Here is a 19999-nt window from a genome sequence, read left to right as displayed (position 1 = left end):
GCAATATTCCCTCCAAGTGGATGCAAGGGAGAGAGCGGGGGATCGAAAGCCGGGGCTGGGATCAGCTTTCCTTGGAAAAGCCCAAAGCAACCGAGATCGGTTCTCTTTCATTCTCCCCCCCCCCCCTCTCTCTCTCTCTCTCTCAGGAACTTTTCCCTCCAACTTCCCACGATCCCCAGATCTGGGGGGAGATCTGGAGGAAGATCGGGACAGATCGGGGATCCTTCCCTTCCAGATGTGAGAAAGCATCTCCCCTGCCTGGGCTGGAAGCGATCCTGGCCGAAAACACAAGAAAAGGCGAGGCGAGGACTCACCAAAATACATGATGTTTCTCATGGAGCCTCCTCTGGCAGCCTGGGTCCCGCATCGGCTCCTGCGATCAGCTGCTGCTGCTGCTGCTTGGAAGCAAAGGCGAGCATCCTCTAGTCCTCCTCCTCCTCCTCCTCCTCTTACATCGCGGTGGAAATTTCCCAGCCAAGCGAAGGAGGAAGGCGCTTGCGAGGGGAATCAGGGCTCCAAAGCAAGGAGGCTTCTCCCTCTCCCTCTCCTCCTTCTCTCCTCCGCTGCCCTGAGCTTGCTCTGCTTCAGCAGCCAGGGCTCTGCCTGCATGCTGCTGCTCCTGCTCCTCCTGATGCTGCTGCAGCTCCCTTGCCCTCCTCCTCCTCCTCCTCCTCTTCCTCCTCAGGCTCCTCCTTGCAATGCCCTTGCCTTCCCTCTGGCCTCAGGGCTGGGATGGAGGGCAACAGGGCCAAGGAGGAGGAGGAGGAAGGAGAGCAAGGCATCCCAAGAGCAACACCATTGCTACACTGCTGACCCACTGACTAAGTGCTTTACAAAGGGAGTTTCTCCTACAACTGGGAGTATAAACTATCATTAAGCCATCATTAACCCAACCACTGTGCTAATAGTTTCCACATGCTGTCGTGTTCGAGGTGCTACTATCCCATGAATAACCCATGATTACTGAGTTAATGGTTTCCACACACTGTCATGTGCCAGGTGCTATTATCCGGTGCATAACGTATGCTTATCACGCCATTGCACGAATGGTTTTCCCATGCTGTCATGTGTTGAATAACCTGCAATTATCGAACCACTGCGCTAATTGTTTTCATATGCCACCGTATGCCAGGTGCAATTATCGTGCCATTGCATGAACAGTTTTCCCATGCCGTCATGTTCCAGGTGTTATTATCCCATGAATAACCCACAGTTACCATGCCATTGTGTAGTTTTCACACAGCGTCATGTTCCAGGTTCTATTATCCCATGAATAACGCAGTGATGCGGTTCCATCACCACTCCCAGCTTCTGCCAACCTAGCCATTCAAAAGCATGCAAATGCAAGTAGATAAATAGGTACCACTTTGGTGGGAAGGCAAACAGCATTCTGTGCCATCATGCTGGCCAGATGATCACAGAGAAGTTCTTGACAATGCTGGCTCTTCAGCTTAGTAACAGAGATGAACACCACCCCTGTGGTCAGACACAACTTGACAACCTTGTCAATAGGGAATACCTTTACCTTTAAGCCATGATAACCCCACAACTGCACTAATGGTTTCCACATTCCATCATGTTCAAGGTGCTATTACCTGTAATTGTGATGCCATTGCACAAACGGTTTTTACGCAACATCGAGGCAACACACGATTAAAGTGCCCTTAACCAGTGAACAACAAGGTGAGAAACAGCAGCAAATCATTCAGTCCTGTGAATAATTTTTTATTGTTTCTTGCCTGGTCACTCCCTGGTTACTCCCACTGGATAATGGCTCTTGTGTTCATCTCAGTTTAATTGCGCTTTAATGTCAATGGCATGATTTTCTTGGGTTAATCCCTGTTTAGAATCAGAGTTGGAAGAGACCCCAAGGGCCATCCAGTCCAACCCCATTCTGCCATGTAGGAACTCTCAGTCAAAGCATCCCCAGCAGATGGCCATCCAGCCTCTGTTTAAAGACTTCCAGGGAAGGAGACTCCACTACACTCCGAGGGAGTGTGTTAAGAGTTTAAAGTCCCATTTTCCCCCTGTGTGATAAACTCCAAAGTGTAAGCTAATTTAGAAATTTTAATATAGAAATTTTAATTTAGTTTTCTATTTGGGATTTATACTTTTAAAAAAAATATTTTCAAGCTGTGGGTGTTTGAATCCGTGAATAAAAAAATCAGTGGATAAGGAAGGCTGACTGTACAACTGGTGGCATAATGTATTCATAAGGGACAGGAAGGCAAGAAGGTTCAACCATAAAGTTAGAAGCCTTCCAGACATTGTATTCCTTATCACCATGTAGGGCTAATCCAAGAACATCAAAAATCCACCACTAATGCATCTGAGGAAGTAGACTTTGGTCTACAAAAGCTCATGCTGCCAACTTCTTTTAGTGAGTCTCAAAGGTGCTACAAGATCTCTCTACATCCTGATTCTACAGACTAACATGGCTATATCTTTGAAAATCCACCAAAAGAGTGATACCTTTATTGGGCCATGTAGGGCTGTGAGAGCTGGACAGAAAAAGAAGTGGCTAGGAAGAAAATTAATTCATGCAAGATGTGGTGCTGGAGAAAAGTGCTGAGGATACAGTGGGTGGCCAAAAAGACAAATGGGTCCTGGAACAGATCAAGCCTGAATTCTCCCTGGAAGCCAAGACAACAAAATTGGGGCTGTGGTACTTTGGCTACATCATGAGAAGGCATGACTCATTAGAAAAGACAATGATTCTGGGGAATGTAGAGGGCAGCAGAAAGAGAGGAAGACCACATGCCAGATGGATAGACTCCATCAGAGAGACCACGGGCCTAAGCCTACAGGGCCTGAGGAGGGAAATAGAGGTTAGGGGGGCTCATTCACAAGGCTGCCATGAGTTAAGGTCAACTCGAAAGCAGCTAACAAGTCTTGAATGTGTTTTATCACACCCACGCACAAGGAGGTGGAGGGTAACTTGTTGAGGGCAGGGATGGATGGTGCCAACTAGGTTGGCCAAGTAGGAGGTTATTCAGATGGTGAAAATAATCCATGTAGAATCTGGGTTGAATCTTTGTTGTTTATATGCATTTCAAATGAATCTGATTAAGTGGTGGGAGACTGCCAAAAAAACTCACTTAACCCAGAATAATTGCTGTCAGATTTTTTCTCCCCAAGTTTTTCTAAAAGACTCAGATTCTTGGATGTGTGAATAACCAATGCAAATAGACCCACGATAATCTGGAATAAAACTCTGCATATCTTGAACGTGCTTCAAATATATTTGCATCATCAACTCCATCTTTATTCAAGTGCTGACATGTGTGAGCAACCAAACTCGCAGCGATGTGGTTCCAGAGTGTGAACACCAAACTCAGAATGGATGAGTGACATTATTCACATAGTTGCATAAAAAATATATATGTGTTTGAATGACCCCTAGGTGCCAACTAGCTAGGGATGTCATATTAAGAATGGAGCAAGCTTATTTGCTGCAGCTCCAGAGACAGTTGACAAAGTGCCATCCCTTCTCCAGTGGAGCAGCTGCCACTGGGAGCAAAGAGGAAAGAGAGAGGACCCCCCTCTGTCTGACTGAGGGGTGCCAGTGGGTGCGGGGACAAGGAAAGGGTGCCTGCACATGTGAGCAACCGAACTCACAGAGATGCATAGTGATGCAATTCCCAGAAAGATGTCATTCCATGGTGTGAATAACAAACCCGGCATGCATGAGTAAGGTTATTTATATCATTCCAGTAAAAAAAAATTGTGAATAAGCCTAGGATTCAATGGATCCAAACTTCAGGAAAAGAGATCCCACCTCAACATTAGGAAGAACTTCCTGTCAGTAAGCGCTGTTCAGCAGTGGAATATGCTGCCTTGGAGAGTGGGAGAGTCTCCTTCTTTAGAGGTTTGTAAACAGAAGCTAGATTGCCATCTGTCAAGGGTGCTTTGATGGCAGGGAATTGGACTAAATGGCCTTTGGGGTCTCTTCCAACTACAATTCTATTATTCTGTGCCAACCAGGAAGACAATTGTTGAGGGCAATTAGTTTAGACCTTGTAAGCTGCTTAGGGAGTGCTTAAGTACACTGATGAACAGTATAGAAATGTACTTGCTATTGCTATTGGGCAGGGGGCGCCTCTTTGATTACTTCCCCCAGTATTTCTGGTAATTATTTTGTCTTTTTGCAAAGTTTCCTTACTCTTCCCTCCCTTAACTATTACTTGAATGGTGCCTTTTTTTCTTTTTTTACTACTCTGGACACCAGAGTTCAAATCTCCACTTGGTCATGGAAACCCAATGGGCAAGTCACACTCTTTCAGCATCAGAGGAAACCAAGGTCAACCCTCGGAACAAATCTTTCCAAGAAAAACTTATGATAGGCTGTAGGGTTGCCATAAGTTGGAAACAGCTTGAAGGCACACAACAACAACAAAGAATCTAAAATAAGAGAAAGGTTTCACTATAGGTCTATCAGATATGTGAACCAAAAAGAAAATTTGGACAGTTTTTGGCAGGCCTCTGAATATTAGGTTCAGCGTGTTTGTTTGTTTGTTTATGTGTGTACAATGTGTTTAATCCTTTTTTAATGAAGGGGGTTAGATATAGTATTGTAGAGACTGTATGTAGTGTATATTGACTGTCTTTTAATCATGCAAGCCGCTTTGATTGCTTCTGTAGCAGAAAAGCAGGGTATAAATAAAAGTTTTGTTTATTTAGTTACAACACACACACACAAAGATTATAAGAAATGATGAATTATTTCACTTTCCAGTTAAAAGCAATAAGAAACTAAATCCTGCATGACTTTTCTGTCATCACTGTAGTACACACACCGTTACACTCATAGTTTAAATAATAGTGTTTAGCCTATTACAAAGATATTCCTATTGGCAAACCAGAGCTCTCCTATCTGTAATTAATGAGAAAGGAACAGAGATTTATAATGCAGACTTGAACCTTTCTTCAAAAGGTCCTCAGTTTGCACAGAGTGCAAGCAGCACTGAGATGAGAACAGGAGATGATAGCAGTGTGGTTGCCTTGTCTATGTGATAAATGTGATGTCTCAACCCAGTTCATACATGATCTGAGACACTATTGCAACTGGCATCTTGGGATCAGGGAAGGCAGTCTCTGATGACAGAAATCAAAGACACATCCTAACACACACTCTTTCTTCTAAAAGGAGATGCCCTGGGTCAGGTTTGAAGCAAATTGACAAGACGGTATGTGGAAGACTGCACTGCCTAGGTCTATAGGATGTTGTTTTTCATTATGGTCAATGTGAGTTGTTTGGGTAGCAATATCAGTTTCAGATGTAGGAGAAAACAACGGCCTAAAATTAAAGGTGAAAGCATTCAGCAGTGTTTATCTTGTTAAAGCAGGATTTAATAGGATGAATGTTTTATTCCACTGGAAAGAGGATGACAGACATAATGCATTTAAAGCTCTGCTCCTTAGCTATAGAGGAGCCTGTAAAATAAACCCTTCTTTAAAGAAGTGTAGTTCTTTAGCCCAATTGTGAAGGGAACACAGACAACCTAGAAGAAGGGCAACCATGGAGTTTATAGACACACAAGGTGAGCTAAATGTGGAAGGCATAATTTACACATGCAGACAGAAGAATTTCTGTGAAGAAAAGGAAGAAAGAAAAAGACAAAGCACCCACTGTTATTGTAACAGTGTAATCCAACGTTCAAAGCACTACACAATGCTCCCTGCCTTAGATCAAATCTGTTCTTCCAGAATCAGAACCAAAATCCAGTCAGGCATCAACAGTTGTTCACAGTTCACAACTGCAGCAGTTTACATCTCCAGAACAGAACAAACTGTGATTCAAAGACAACTAGATCAAAATGTGTGTCTGGATTTGCATGTATGTGTGTGATGATGCATAAACACACACAAACACCTCCTGCTTGCTGATAACATTGACATTCCTGGATTTTGAAAAACAGAGTTGACATAAAGTCTCTTGCCACTCACTATCTATTATTATCGATTTTGACTGGGTGCTTGCATGATGGAGTGGGGTGGGGAAGAAAGGGATGAATGTACACTTGTGGAATGGATGGATAGATGGATAGATGTGAGAAAAAAGCAATTGGTAGTGTTCTGGTGGGGAGAATGTGCAATTGCAGACAATTCAGAGAAAGAGACAAGTGTGGCTTCTGTGATTTTTTTTCCCCATTTGGGAAATACATTTTGGGGAATAAATTAACATTAGATGTGATTTGGAGAAACATTTTGCTTGGCTTTCTGTGGAATGGATGGTCCATTTGACTGTGGAATGGGTGGTCCATTTTGTGATGGATACAATATTAAAAATTCAACATAGCATAATTTAGAACAACAAAAAATACAGTACAAAATATTCTGACCCGTGAAGAATCTAATAAAACAGCAGGTTAGATTAAAAATTCCAGTGGAAAAGATATTCCGTGAAATACTTATTTCAATTCATTTCAGAAGGACAATCTGCTATCTGAGACAGATGGGAACCTAAGGCTTCAATCCTATGTATACTTCCCTGGGAGTATACAATTCTTTGTTCATTGCTATATGAACTTGTATAGGATTGCACTGGGAAAGTCTTAAATTGATGAATGTTGGGGATCCTCCTCAGTCTTTCCACTCATTAGACAGGAGATATAAGGACATCATAGATCTTTGTTCTCTAAATATGAGGACTAGAAACATTTATTTTAAAACTCTGCTTTGATCCTAATGAAAGCAAACTATTCCCACAGTTATTTGTTGCTGTTTTTCTTTTCTTTTTCTCCACCACCACCACCACCACATGCCTACAGTGGTTAATCCCTGCAAAAGAATAACTTCACCAGAACTGCCCACACACAGCTTAACAATTTAACTAAGATCCAGTAAAGACATTCAGCTATTTTATATGTAAACAAAGCAAGTTATAAATATATTTAAAATGCCTATTATTGCTTTTGTGTAGCTGTCTTCGCTTCAGTTATAGAACATATGAGTGGGGGGGAAATCAGCAGCCTTTACTCCTGGCAAACACCCACAAAACAAATTGAATGTAACTCTGAGCCAGCTTCTGTATTTGTTTACACCTCTGAATCCCTACACCAACTTACTAAAAGCTTTAAATTTTCAACTTAACACAAGCCAAGTTTTGCCTTCTCAGTGGAGTTGCATAAATGTAAGCAAGGAATGAGATTTGGCCATAGGAGTCCATCAGTGGTGTGTTCCAAACATATGACACTTTAAGAAGCAGCTTCCAAAATCATTTACTTGAAATACACATAGGGGAAATGAGTCACAGAAGGCTCCTGGTATCTTGTCAGTCATTCACAAATCTCAGATGTGGGTGGGACCATTTACAAATGATCCACAGACTGCATGCATTTGGCTGCTCTCTAAATATGCATTTGTTGTTTCTTTTATTTGCATTTCATTTTTCCTTATGGAACTCAACCTTCTCAAATGTCTGCACTGCCCAAACCATTTTTACTCATAATAACCGGTGACAAGATCCAGCATGTTATACTGGTTTTAGTGTGTAACTAAGCACTCTAGGAGATCAGGGTTCAAATTCCTACTCAGCCATGGAAACCCACTGGATGACCTTGAGCGAACCATAGTCTCAAATCTTGCCAATAAAATCCCATGATAGGTTTGCCTTATTGTCATTGTAAAGCACAAATGATTTTAAGACACACAACACCAAAGCTGGGACATGCATCAAACACAAAACTGTTCAGCTGGTGAACTTGAAAAATATACAGGGATTTGAATCTGAAACACCTAAATCTTAGTCTTAATCTTGGGTATTCCATAATACTTAAGGAGCACAACCTCCCCACTCTGTGTTCACTTTCACCACAGCTACTGTTGAAATTTTTGCAGAAGCTGCAGTAGTTCCACAAAAGCATTCAGCAAGCTTTCATTGCATGTTGTGCCTTCATCTTTTTTCACTTATAGTGACCGTCAAGTGAACCTACGATGGAGATTTTGTGGTGAGATTTGTTCAGGAGGTGGTTGCCCTTCTCTTCTTTTGAGGCAGAGAGAGTGTGAGTTGTGCTAGGTCACCCAGAGGGTTTCCATGTCCAAGCAGCGATTAGAATCCTGGTCTTCAGAGTCATAGTCCAACACTCAAACCACTACACCATGCTGGCTGTCTTTCAAAGCATTCTCCACCACCCTCCAGCATGAAAACCTGTCACAGAAAAAACAAGCAGGCAGAAGCATTATAGGCAGATACTATAGTTATGTTTGAAATGGAGAGGAGGAAAGGAGTGTAGCTGCATTTTCCTCCTCCTAGAATTGGGTGGGGGAGAGAACAATATTGGTTTGGAGTAGTTATTAGGTGCCTTCAATGAACCTTTAAGAAGTACAATTTCAGTAACAATCGGACAACATACAGGTCACAGAAAAAGCTCTTGGAGAAAACAAAAGTTGCCTTTCATTCATTCATTTACTTACACTTTTCTCCCATGAATAGGATTCAAGACAGCTTACAATAAAATAATAAAAGCACATAAAATGAATGAAAGCATTAAACATTTAAAAGCAATTTAAAAACAAACCAATAAATAGAGAGGGAATGAGGAAGGGAGAGAGCAAGAGCATTGTACATCTTCTTTCCACAATAGCTGGGGTCAGTTATCAAAGGTACAACTGAGAGCTGCAGGTTGCCCTCTCTTTTCTAACATAGCACTACTGGCCTTCAATGAAATTCAAGAGCTGGGGTTGGGAAAAGGAAAGATTTTAACACAATTATGGTATACAGCAAGCAAGGGAGAACCAGCATGTTGTAGTGGTTTGAGCAGTAGACTTTGGAGATCAGGGTTTGAATCCCTCCTCAGCCATGGAAACCCACTGGGCGATCTTAAGCAAGCCATACACTCTCAGCCTCAGAGGAAGGCCAAAGCAAACCCTCTCTGAACAAATCTTGCTAAGTAAGCAGATGAGTCCTGCCTTTGCCATCTACACCATCAAAGGGAGAGTGAGGCCTGCCAGCTCCATCAGTATGGAATGTACTAAGAAGAAGAGCCCTCCCTCCAGTCCATCTACCTTCTTGGTCCAGGCCTCAGAGGGAGAGAACAACTGCTGGACCTGATCCCCTTCTCCTTTTGTGTCGTGTTTTTTTAGATTGTAAGCTTGAGGGCATGGAACCGTCTAATTAAAAATAATAATTGTAAGCCACTCTGATTGCCTTTATGGTTGAAGGATGGGGTATAAGTACTCTAATAAATAAAATAAAAATAAAACCCCATGGTAGATTCACCTTAGTGTCACCATAAATCAGAAATGGTTTGAAGGCCAACAACAACAACCACGGAAAGTGTGGATCACAGGCTTTCAAGGGCTTTGTGTGACCCCTATACTTTCTCAAGATTCCCCCATTGCCCCCAAGCAATCAGACTGCTATAGGAAACAGCCATGAGCTCCAGGCAAGACACATAATGCTAACTCCTATACATTATCAGTGCACTATATGGCTTACCGCTGAGCAGAGATGGGCCTGTCATTTGGCAAATTAAAGGCAAGACAGCTCAGACAGTAGATTGGAAATGTCACAAAATGATATTTTACCGAGAAGAAAGGAGGTGCTTGTGGGATCTTATACCTCACACACCAAAATAACTTGCTTGGTTTGAGGTATTGGTTTTAAATGGAAGAAATAAGAATCATCATCTGCTGTGCCTCAGATAACAAAATGCCTTGAGGTGGTCTTTGCACAGTGGAGCATAATGGAGCACTGGGCAAAAATATAACATCTGCTGGGTTATACCTGTTGGTAGAGGCAGTGATGGGGATGACAATAAAGTATGGTGTAAATATTAACATACTTGGCCACCGGAAAAGAAACATGAGCATCATTAAAAACAAAATTCATCATGTACTGAATGGCACACTTTTTGGCTTCCTGAATGCAAAAGGTATAACATCCTTTGCACACTGCAAAGCTTTAAAGCAAAAGTCTCCCTATAACCCTGACTAATGAATTCATGTCTTCTCTCCTAAAATTCACACCTACCAATGTTTCATACTTTGCCCCATGCTAAGAATAAAACTGTCCGTTACAGGCAAACTTACTACAACCATTGATTAATATTTAATAAAAATTACTGTGCCTGCTAAACTCTTGAAGATTCCTGGAAACCTCTCTGCTGCTTTTGAAATCTCCTAGGAGGCAACCAATAATAGATCTATACTTGGATTCTTAGTGGTTGGCAATAATGAATTTCAGTTTGAAGCTGACAAGGAACCTCTCCGTGAATACGAGCAACAGCATATCCAGGGCCTCTTTTGTTGGCAGAAATATAATAATGTGCAACAAAAGACAGAGGGTGACACAACATTATCAGTTAAGATGCCTTGTGTGGTACGTTAAAAGACTGTGCACACTTGAGAGGTTTCCAATTTTTCTTAAAATAAATTTCATCTTTTGTTCCCAGACAGCTATTGCAGATCAAAATGTACTGTACTATAACAGAAAACAAACCAGGATGAGCAAGCAAGATCATATTTAATCATTCTGCTTGCTTTTTCTTATTGTCTCTCTTCCACCCTCTAATCCAAAGTTAAAATAGTTCCAAAGTATAACTAAAACTCACTTTAAAAAGTTGGGTGTTGCTGGATAATAGATTTGAAAGGGGGAGAACCCCCTCTGTGGAAGAACAAACCATGAACAATAACATTTGGAACCAACGATGTCTCAAAGTTTGTAGACTTAAGCTCAGGTCCAAGAGAGTTAAATGCCCTGACTAAATATCTTCAATGAATCCATTATAAAATTTGGTTAGGAAATCTGTTTATTGCCTATCTACAGGACATCCTGATACTGACAGACAATTCTAACATGGATGCATTTGAGGCATAGTTCCTTCACATCAATGCACATCTCTTTATCTGTAAGGCATCATTTGTTTGAATGTGTGGTGTTTTTTTAAAATTCTGCATGTGAATTTTTCCTGTACATTACAAGTCAAAATCTCACCCAGCGTGAAATGCTAATACAACCAGGGAGGGAAATAGCAACTTAGAAACAAAACTCCACCAACATACACTTTGAGCCGCTAATGTGTGTCTTTAGTGGCTAAACTGGGGTTTCAGGGCTTGTCTATACAATCTAAGTGATCCTTGTAAAATGCAGACAGAAGAAACTCTATGCACATTTTACTAGGATCCTTTGGATCGTATAGACAAGCGCCATATGAACCTGCAAGGGTCATAAAATCTACAGGGAAAGGCTTTCTCTTGGTCCTGCTGCCATCACAAGCTCACTTGTTGAGGACACAAGAGAGAGCCTTCTCAATGGCTGCTCCCATCCTCTGGAATGCCCTACCATAGGAGGTTAGGCTGGTCCTCTCCCTGCTTTCCTTTCACCAGCAGACAAAGAGTTCAATATGAGAGTTCAGTTATGGATTAAGGGCTAAATTCCATGTTATGTGACATATCTGTATCTGACAACTTCGTCTAACAAGAGTCAAGGGACACCCAGCTGACATTGAGCAGAAAGCATGGACTGAAAGATGGTCTAACACACATGTGGACCTCCAGATGTAGTTGGTCGTCAGCTCCCAACATTAATCATAATTGGCTACACTTGCTAGGGTTGTTGGAAACTGCAGTGCAAAAGGATCTAGAGAACTGTATGATCTGTACTCCTTGCTAACTTGTTCCTCGTGTGATGTACTGATTCAGATGATGCCCCTCTTATTGGTGCTACTGGTTATGTAGGGTACTGCATATTCTGTCTGTATTCTTATTTTTCATTCATGACTAACAGAAACTCTGGGTCTGTGATGGATTAGGATTGCAGCAAAGTGGAGGATGGCCATGCTCAATCCAATCACTGATCTCTGCATTAAATCTAGTTAGGCCTTCAGATGTATTTTGCCCACAAACAACAAAGGCAGATTTGGTGGGAAAGGCCACAATTAATTATGGCATTCTTCAGCACTGAAAGTTCCTTTCTTTATCCAGTGTTTAATAGATCTGAGTTAACTATCCCATGCAATAAAGGACCTTTCAAACGTGTCTGACTTGTTTGGTACTTTAGTAACACACACACACACACACACAACCACAACTTTGGGATTTCTTTCCAAGTCACCCAATGGGATGGTTACTCTTTGCCACCAATGGGAATTATTCTACATTATTATGGGCTCTCATTTCCATGTAACAATCTGTGCAAACTAAAAAGTGAACACCACTTGTTCATAAACTCCAGTCAAACCACTGTTTGTATTTGAAACTAATAATCTATCTCGTGTTTAAGGTAAGCCCACTACTCACAAGGAAGTTCTTTTGATTCCTGTCCACCAAAGATGAATCCAGTATTCAAGCAGCATTCTCAGCCCACTGCTACTTCTTCCCAAAGTAATGAAAAAATGCTGCCTCTTATATTTTTCCCCAGCACTTTTGATAGTTTGGTGTGATAGCTTGCTTTCTTTTACATATAAAAGCAGTAAATGTAACTCTACTTCCTGAATGGCAGTGTCTTTCAAAAGGCTGTTGGGTTGTGTGTGTGCATGTGTGTGTGTGTTTAACTGACCTCAGAAGTCTCTCCCTGGGGTTTTCTGTCCTCCCTGGACAAAACTACTAAATGTAGTACGTGTTTTTTTTTCTCTTTTACCCTTGAATCAGAAGTGTCAGTTCTAGAAATCTGCAATATTTGTCACTACAAATACTATTTAACTGCAGCAGTACCCAAAGGAACTCTCTATAGCCGCCTGTGAATACAACTGGAGGGACTTAATTAATCTTCCTGTCACTTCCATGATGCTTTTCATTAGTTTGGCTGCTATCTGATCAACTAGCCCTTTCTGTATTGGAAATGGCTTTCCAGAACCTGTTTCAGGGGCATTTTCAAGAGGTAAACAAAGACTCACCTTTGATGTACAGAGTCTTTGCAAGTCTTAGCCATGCAGACTTTATCAGTTCAATTATAGCAGCTTTCCTATATCTGTGACAATATGGAGTTTTCAACAGGAGCTTTCAGAACTTTGAAAATAACTAATATTGAAAGATGTTGGGATTTTTCTTATTTTAAAAATATTTGGGCCACTACCATTTCTCTTCAGTCCAAGTGTAGTTAAAAATCTCTCACAGAAAGCACCTCTTTTAAAACAAACCCCCAAATGACACCTGCCTTATCTAACCTTTCATTTCTAATTAATGCTTATAAGAAAATATATTCTTTAGTAATGGGTGTTGGTCATAATTTGTAGTAGATGTTATTGCCTCATAAGTAAAATAAAGTATACAAACCATACATTAGAATTTCCATTTAAATCCTCTCTCTCACACACAATTCCATGCAAAACAAGTATGCAGCAATCTGTCAACGCTGTTTGTGTCAGATATGACCTTCATCTCTGCCTGTAGCATCTGAGGGCTTCACAAACATTAATGGATTTTCAATTCCCCCAATGTTCCTGTAAGGTAGGGAAGCATTATCTCTGTGGTACAGATGACTGACCGATACATATAGCAGTTTAAAAACAGTGGTAGGCTACACCACCCTTTAATTCCTCCCAAGTCCTTCTGAATGACACCACATGCAAGAATGCTATTCTCAATACCTCAGAAATGGGGACTGTCATATGCAGCACTTTGAACAATCTCACACTCTTTATGTGAGCATTTAATTATGTGAAAACAAAAGGTAACTTTGTAATGCAGATGAGTGTTTTGACTTACATATATTTTGCATTTATAATTAAAATTGACTAGGACTGCAATCCTATATCCAGTTTCCTGGAAATAAGCTACACTGGACTCACTGGGCTTTAGTTTTTAGTAGACATGTATAGAATTGCACTACCAGTCTCCACAGGTGTCTGCTGAAACAAACATTGACAGATTTCAAAAACAAATGCCCAAGATGTTGGACTACAATCCCCATTAAACCTTCAGTAAATTCAATTCTTTTTGATCCTGAAAACTTTCCTTTTCTCTCTTGGTCAGTACAAGTGCTAAATTAGTACAGCAGATTGTGTTATAACAGTCTCTCTTGTAGAATGCTTCTGGGTTGGGCTGAGAACTTTTTATAGACTCCTAGAGTTGGAAGAGACCACAAGAGCCATCCAGTCCAACCCACTGCCATGCAGGAACTTCCATTTCCCCTGAAAACTGGATCCAGTTCCCTGCCATGCAATCAAAGTTTTGACATTTAAATGGATTACAGACATGAACCCCAAACCTATATTCTTAAGAGGCTGAGGGAAAATGGGAAGGCAGCAACAGCTTGAATGCTGCAGGAGAGCTGAGAGATCTGCTTACACACCATGGGCAGACCACTCCATCAGCTTCACAGATACTTCTCTTTGGCTGACAGCTGAGAGCTTGTATAAATGGTGTGAGCCCTCAAGCAGATGACAAAGAAAATGCTGGCTCCCATGCTGCAGCCTGAAAATGAGCATGGGACCTGTGTTTTTCTCCACCATTCTGTCAGAGACTTTGGACCTATGTGCATGGGCCAAAAGGCCCATGTTCCCTCTAGCCTTACGTTGTCATGTCTGGATGATGCAGGCCATTAGCCCTGGCCAGGATCGGCAAGTCCAGATGCAAAACCATGGCTTCTCATGATATACTCCAAAATATGACTGCTTCAATTTGATCATCTTAGCTTCAAGAAAGATTTCAGGTCTGATCTGTTCAAGAACACATTTGTTCATCTTTTTAGATGTCCATAGTATCATCAGATCTCTTCTCCAGCACCACATCTCAAATGAATTGATTTTCTTCCTAACCACTTCTTTCATTGTCCAGCTCTTGCATCCATACATGGTAATGTGGAATGCAATGGCTTGTATGATTATAAATTTAGTACTCAGTTGTATATCTTTTCTCTTTGAAATCATTTCTCGTTCTTTCATAACTGCCTGAGTCCAAAAAACTGGCTGTTTGCTGCAGAGTTTCCAGGAGCCAGCAAACAGAATGATCCAACCATCCCTTACTGGTGCCACCATTACTTCTTCTATGAAGGCCCACCACAGCCTCTGATGTCAGAAGGGGCAAACTTGCCAGATGGGTGTAGACAGGCAACCTGTTTCCACCCTTATGGGATGCAACAGGGGCCTTCACAGAATACACAATGGTGGCAGCAGGTAAGGGACACGCAGCAGCAGTGGATCACCACACTGCCCAGGGATTGACCTGTTGGAACCAAGTGCAGCATACCATGGGTTTGGTCTGTGGTATCCTGCCAGTTCAGGCCCTATGAAAAAGGGGTTTACAAATATTATACTATACTATATTCTAACTTTGTGTTGATTCTATGCCAAAAAAAGCAATGAGGTTACAGGATCAGAATTTATTCACAATTCTGTTTTGACCAAAATATGATCCTTGCATTGTCTTTTTCCTCAAGCTTCAATTTCCATTGAATCTAATAGGTAAACATGCATAAAACTGCATTTTAAGACAAGCAAACTTGCCTTCATAACAAATAAAATCAAATAATTTGTGTTAACAATTTCTATTGACCTTTATTATTGACAACAGCAAGATATGTGTGTGTGTGCACGCGGGGGGGGGGGGGGATGAGAGAGAGCTCCAGGAACAACAGTTTTGTTTTTTCAAAGCTGAATCCTTTGTTTTCTTTCCAATACAAGGAGACTGTTTTGCACAACACCAATAATGTTCAAGCCTATTCCTAACTAATTTATACAAATTAACTTGAAAAGAAGAGCTTTTTCTGTGCTCTTACCTTTTCATCTGACTGACTGAGTTGTTTGGCAGTTACAAAATGCCAGTCTGTGTCTGAGCAACATAGTCTACTTATATCCTTTCATACAACCCTCTTTTGAAGTTAGATGACTCCAAACTCAATTAAGGCTCCAGAAAATATTCTGCCACTATTTTTGTCCCTTCAGTAACTCTATCTGCATTCCTTGCTCAGATTTACAAAAAGTGTCTTCAACTTCTTTTTTGCTCCCTTTAAAAAAATAATGTTTCATAATTTGCCATTAAGTACAGTACCTCCCATATGCAAAATGATCAGCCTTTTAAATCAGTGGCATGAGAACCTTGATTTTTCAAATTAGTCTCCCAGGATGGCTAGCATTTCCTTGTTGCTATGTGCCTTCAAATCCACTCTGGCAATTCTATCATAGTGTTTTCTTGGCAAGATATGTTCAGAGGAGGTCCGCCATTGCCTCCATCTAATGCTGAGAAAGTGTGACTTGCCCAAGGTGACCCAGTTTCCATGGCTGAATGGGGATTAGAACCCTGGTCTCCCAGTATCTTAGTCCAACACCCAAATGTCCTAACTATTCTAGCTGTCAACACTTTCTGAGTGGGAGAGAGTGATGAGAAGCACCAGTAGTCCATGATGCAAACAAGGAAGTAGGGCTGAGGTGCTCTTCCCTACTTGGACTACAGGTTGGGGATTCCTGTTTGGTTTTCAATAAAATATTCAACAGAATTTGTGCTGCACAATCTAACAAGGTGTGAAATAGAGAAGGATCAGGAAAACGCGTGTGTAGTATGCATGAAGTAAGAATCAACTTTGAACTCTGGAAAAGAAAGTGGTACAGAGAGACAGAGCTCTGTATTGACTGTAGGTCAATTCCTCTATGGTGATCTCATATGGGCAGCCTATTAGTCATTTCTGACTTATGGCAACCCTAAGATGAACCTTTCAGGGGGTTTTCTTGCACATATATATTACACAAATGCTAGAAGTGTCCAATTTTCTGTCATCAAGGGGATGGGAGAACCTTAAAAAATTCTACTCTGGAACTGGGTGTTTTGAACATAGTTTTGAACTCTGCAGTTGGTCTTGGGGTTAAAAGTACACACAATTCAGCACAGTTTCTCCTTGAAGAAAATATCTCATTTACCAAAAAGCCCACACCCCAACCCAAACATCATAGTCTACAAAACCATAACATTATCATCAAGTACTGAGAAAGGGAGGTAACTGGCAGAAAGTAGCTGTTGATAAAATATTTGCATAGAGAACTTATATCGTCATGTTCTGTCCCTGAACAGAGTTCTCCACAATTTATACCTTTGATTGTATATATAAAAGAGAATGCATAGAATTACGATAAGAAGACTTCCAGGTGGACCAAAGCAAATACTGCATTTTAGTTCCCTGAAGGGAAAGGTCAGAGATTGATAATGAGACCAAAATAAGATTTACAGCTGGACCAAAAGTCCAGCTATGCTGAAGGTAAAGTATCCTGAGCCAAGGAAATTTGTAAAACCTGCAAAACTATGAACCTCTTAAAAAATCTACTGAAAAGGTAAATCAAGCAGTTATATAACATTTTGACCCTAGCACTGACTAACTGGCACTTTATTCTAATACTAATACCAATATGAAATGTAAGGGAAAGGCTTAACTTAAATCGGCTTTACGTGGTGCTTGCTTGATACCGTCTCCATTATTGCCTAATAACTGATGTTTAATGATGGGCTAATATATATCCAGTATATGCCCATGGTTTGCTGTTATATTATATACTGTTGCTGGGTGGATTTTCTAAAACTGAGATAAATGGTCAAGTGTATGTTTACCTGTCAGCTTAAATGCTGACTTCTACGTAGTGTATTATTATTATTATTTTCAAAAATAGTCCTGTCTTCATTCTATGGACAATATTCTTGAACTTTCTAGGGCACAAGCCTCCTACACTAAAAAATGACAAAGCAGATGCTAGTGGAAAGCCCCAAGTCGTACATGTGTCTCAGATTGCTGCAGGGCCTAGGTTTGTGAATTGGCTTTTCTGTATGTCACATTTAAACTTATGGCAACCCCATGACTTTCATAGGGTTTTCTTATGCAAGGAATATTCAGAGGTGGTTTTCCATCCAAGTACTAACCAGGGTTGACTGCACTTAGCTTCCAAAAGTAGCTGGGATCCAGTGTATTTGCATATTACTCCATAGCAAAGGAGTTATTACATTTGTAAGTAGCAAACTCTAGCTACAGTTGAAATAGACTTTCCATTCTAATCCTCTTCTTGTCACATACAACTTTGTCAAACAAATCACTTAGGTAATTATCTATGCCCCAAGAGTATCAATCCAAAGGAAAATATTTGCATGAGAAAATTCTAGAAAACTGGTTCAGACGATTTAATGTTATATAAATGAGCAAGAACAAAAAAGATCACTTGTTCTGCAAAAAATGACTGAGTACACATGGCTTAACATGGACGTATTTTAAAACTTCAAATCTGAGCAGTGCTAATTAAAAGAAGCAATTAATTTTTTTAAAAGTACAGATTCCAACTCCACCTAGGGTTTCAAAAGCTTAATGTTACTACCTTCGTTTCAGGTATAAACTTCCAAGCATGTCATCAAGTTAAAGTAATAATCTTGCTGTGATAGGAATATTTTCCATATGGTGGGAATTACATGTTAAGAACTCTCATATCAGGCATCCTGTAGAGCAATTTCTTAGAAATATTACACATCTGGCCACTTCAATTTGGAGCATACCTAGAGCACACCAGTTGTATTATACTTCGGGCCACTTCAGTTTAGAGCACACCTAACCACAAAAAGCCTCAAAGGTACTTAGCAGAATGGAGAAGTATTTAAGTAGTGGAGAAATAACCAAGTTTTTTGGGAGGGAGGACAACTATAAAACAATCCTCCCTTTTCAGTTTTGTATTGTACTACCAAGTAGAGTCTGCAGGCCATTTAATGTGAGCATAGGGTACTGTCACTGGCCATGTATGCTGCAGCCATCTGTGAGTTGAAGTCTAAATAAATAACTTTTTTCAGCTATAAATTTGGGCCTCATCGATGGCACAAAAATAAATACCTGGATATTATGATTTATCCACAGCACAGCTTTACAACAGCAGAATATTTTAAGTAAACAGATTTATAGGCTCATCCTATTATAACGCAGAATGTAGATGAAGGATCAGCAAAATGAGGGTAGAGCCCCGCAAATAAGAATTCTACTCCTCCATGAAAATTTCCTTCATTCCCCACATTTTTAGCACTGCATTAATCTAAAACTTCAGCTTAACATTCAGAAATAAAGTTTAGACATCCAAATAAATGTGGACAGTGACATTACTAAGGGAACTAGAACACAGCAAATGTAAGTGTTCTAGGTGTTAACAATTCCCAGGGTCTCACTCTCTTCAATGCTAGAAATTTGCGGAGTGGAGGAAAATTTCATGAGAGGGGGCAAAATTATTATTTGTGGAAACTATACCCTCATCCCCCCTTCCCATATTTACACACATTTGTGGTTTCACAGCTGTTGTAACACCTCCAACAAAAACAACAGGGTTATCCAGCTCTACTCCTTAGCTTACAAACTCTGGTTTTAAAAGGATAACAATCAAACTGTGTCCAGAATACCACCTATTTCTGTTATTTAGAATTCAGAAAAGTCACTTCTATTCTTGATAATTCGGACAGGTCATACTTTTCAGTTGTACTATATAAGAAATGACAAGCCCATCTAGAGGCAAGGCTGCATCTTATCATTCTATCTAACTTGTTTGCAGAAAATATCATATATAAAGCAGTATTAGACCTGAGAAAGTAGTCATGAAAATTGGAAGAAGGGACACCAACAGTTTAAGATATGCAAACGATACCATACTGCTAGCAGAAAATACCAAAGACTTGGAATGGTTACTGAGAAAATTCAAGGAAGAAAGTTCAAAGGCATTAAGAAACATTAAGTTGAAACATGAAGAAAACAAAAATAATGACCACAGATGATTTACATGACTTTTAAGTAGATAATAAAGACAGAAATAGTTCAAGATTTTCCATACCATCGCTCAATCCTTAATCAGCCCAGAGATGGCAAAACAAGAAATCAGAAGAAGACTAGGGCTTGGAAAGGCAGCTATAAAGGAACTAGACAATTGTCTAGATATATCAAAGAATACAGAAGTTAGAGTGGTCCATGCCATCGTATTTCCCATTTTTGTATATGGCTGTAAAAGGTGGACAGTGAAGAAAGCTGACAGGCAGCAAATCAAGTCATTTGGAATGTGATACAGGAGAATTTTGCAGATATCATGGACTGCTAAAAAAGACAAATAAATGGGATCCTGGAGCA

The 19999-nt window shown here is 40.4% G+C and overlaps 1 protein-coding gene across 6 annotated transcripts in view; it reads right to left on the bottom strand.

Moving 5' to 3' along the window:
• The window catches only part of ZNF385D (zinc finger protein 385D), a 450774-nt gene that overhangs the window by 205024 nt on the left and 225751 nt on the right, over positions 1 to 19999 (bottom strand). Inside the window, exon 1 of one of the 6 annotated variants that reach the window (XM_089532948.1) lies at positions 315 to 580. The exons of the other annotated variants lie outside the window; for them this stretch is intronic. Within the exon in view, the coding sequence (XP_089389074.1) occupies positions 315 to 336 (22 nt within the window). The 5' untranslated portion in view covers positions 337 to 580. Of the gene's footprint in view, positions 1 to 314; positions 581 to 19999 lie in introns of those variants that run through there. 6 annotated transcript variants of the gene reach the window in all.

This window comes from Sceloporus occidentalis, unplaced genomic scaffold (genome assembly GCF_023333645.1).
Source record: "Sceloporus occidentalis isolate IW3139 unplaced genomic scaffold, rSceOcc1.0.p SCAF_7, whole genome shotgun sequence".
In the NCBI taxonomy this organism is placed as follows: domain Eukaryota; kingdom Metazoa; phylum Chordata; class Lepidosauria; order Squamata; family Phrynosomatidae; genus Sceloporus; species Sceloporus occidentalis.
This window is presented reverse-complemented; position numbering and strand designations above follow the sequence as displayed.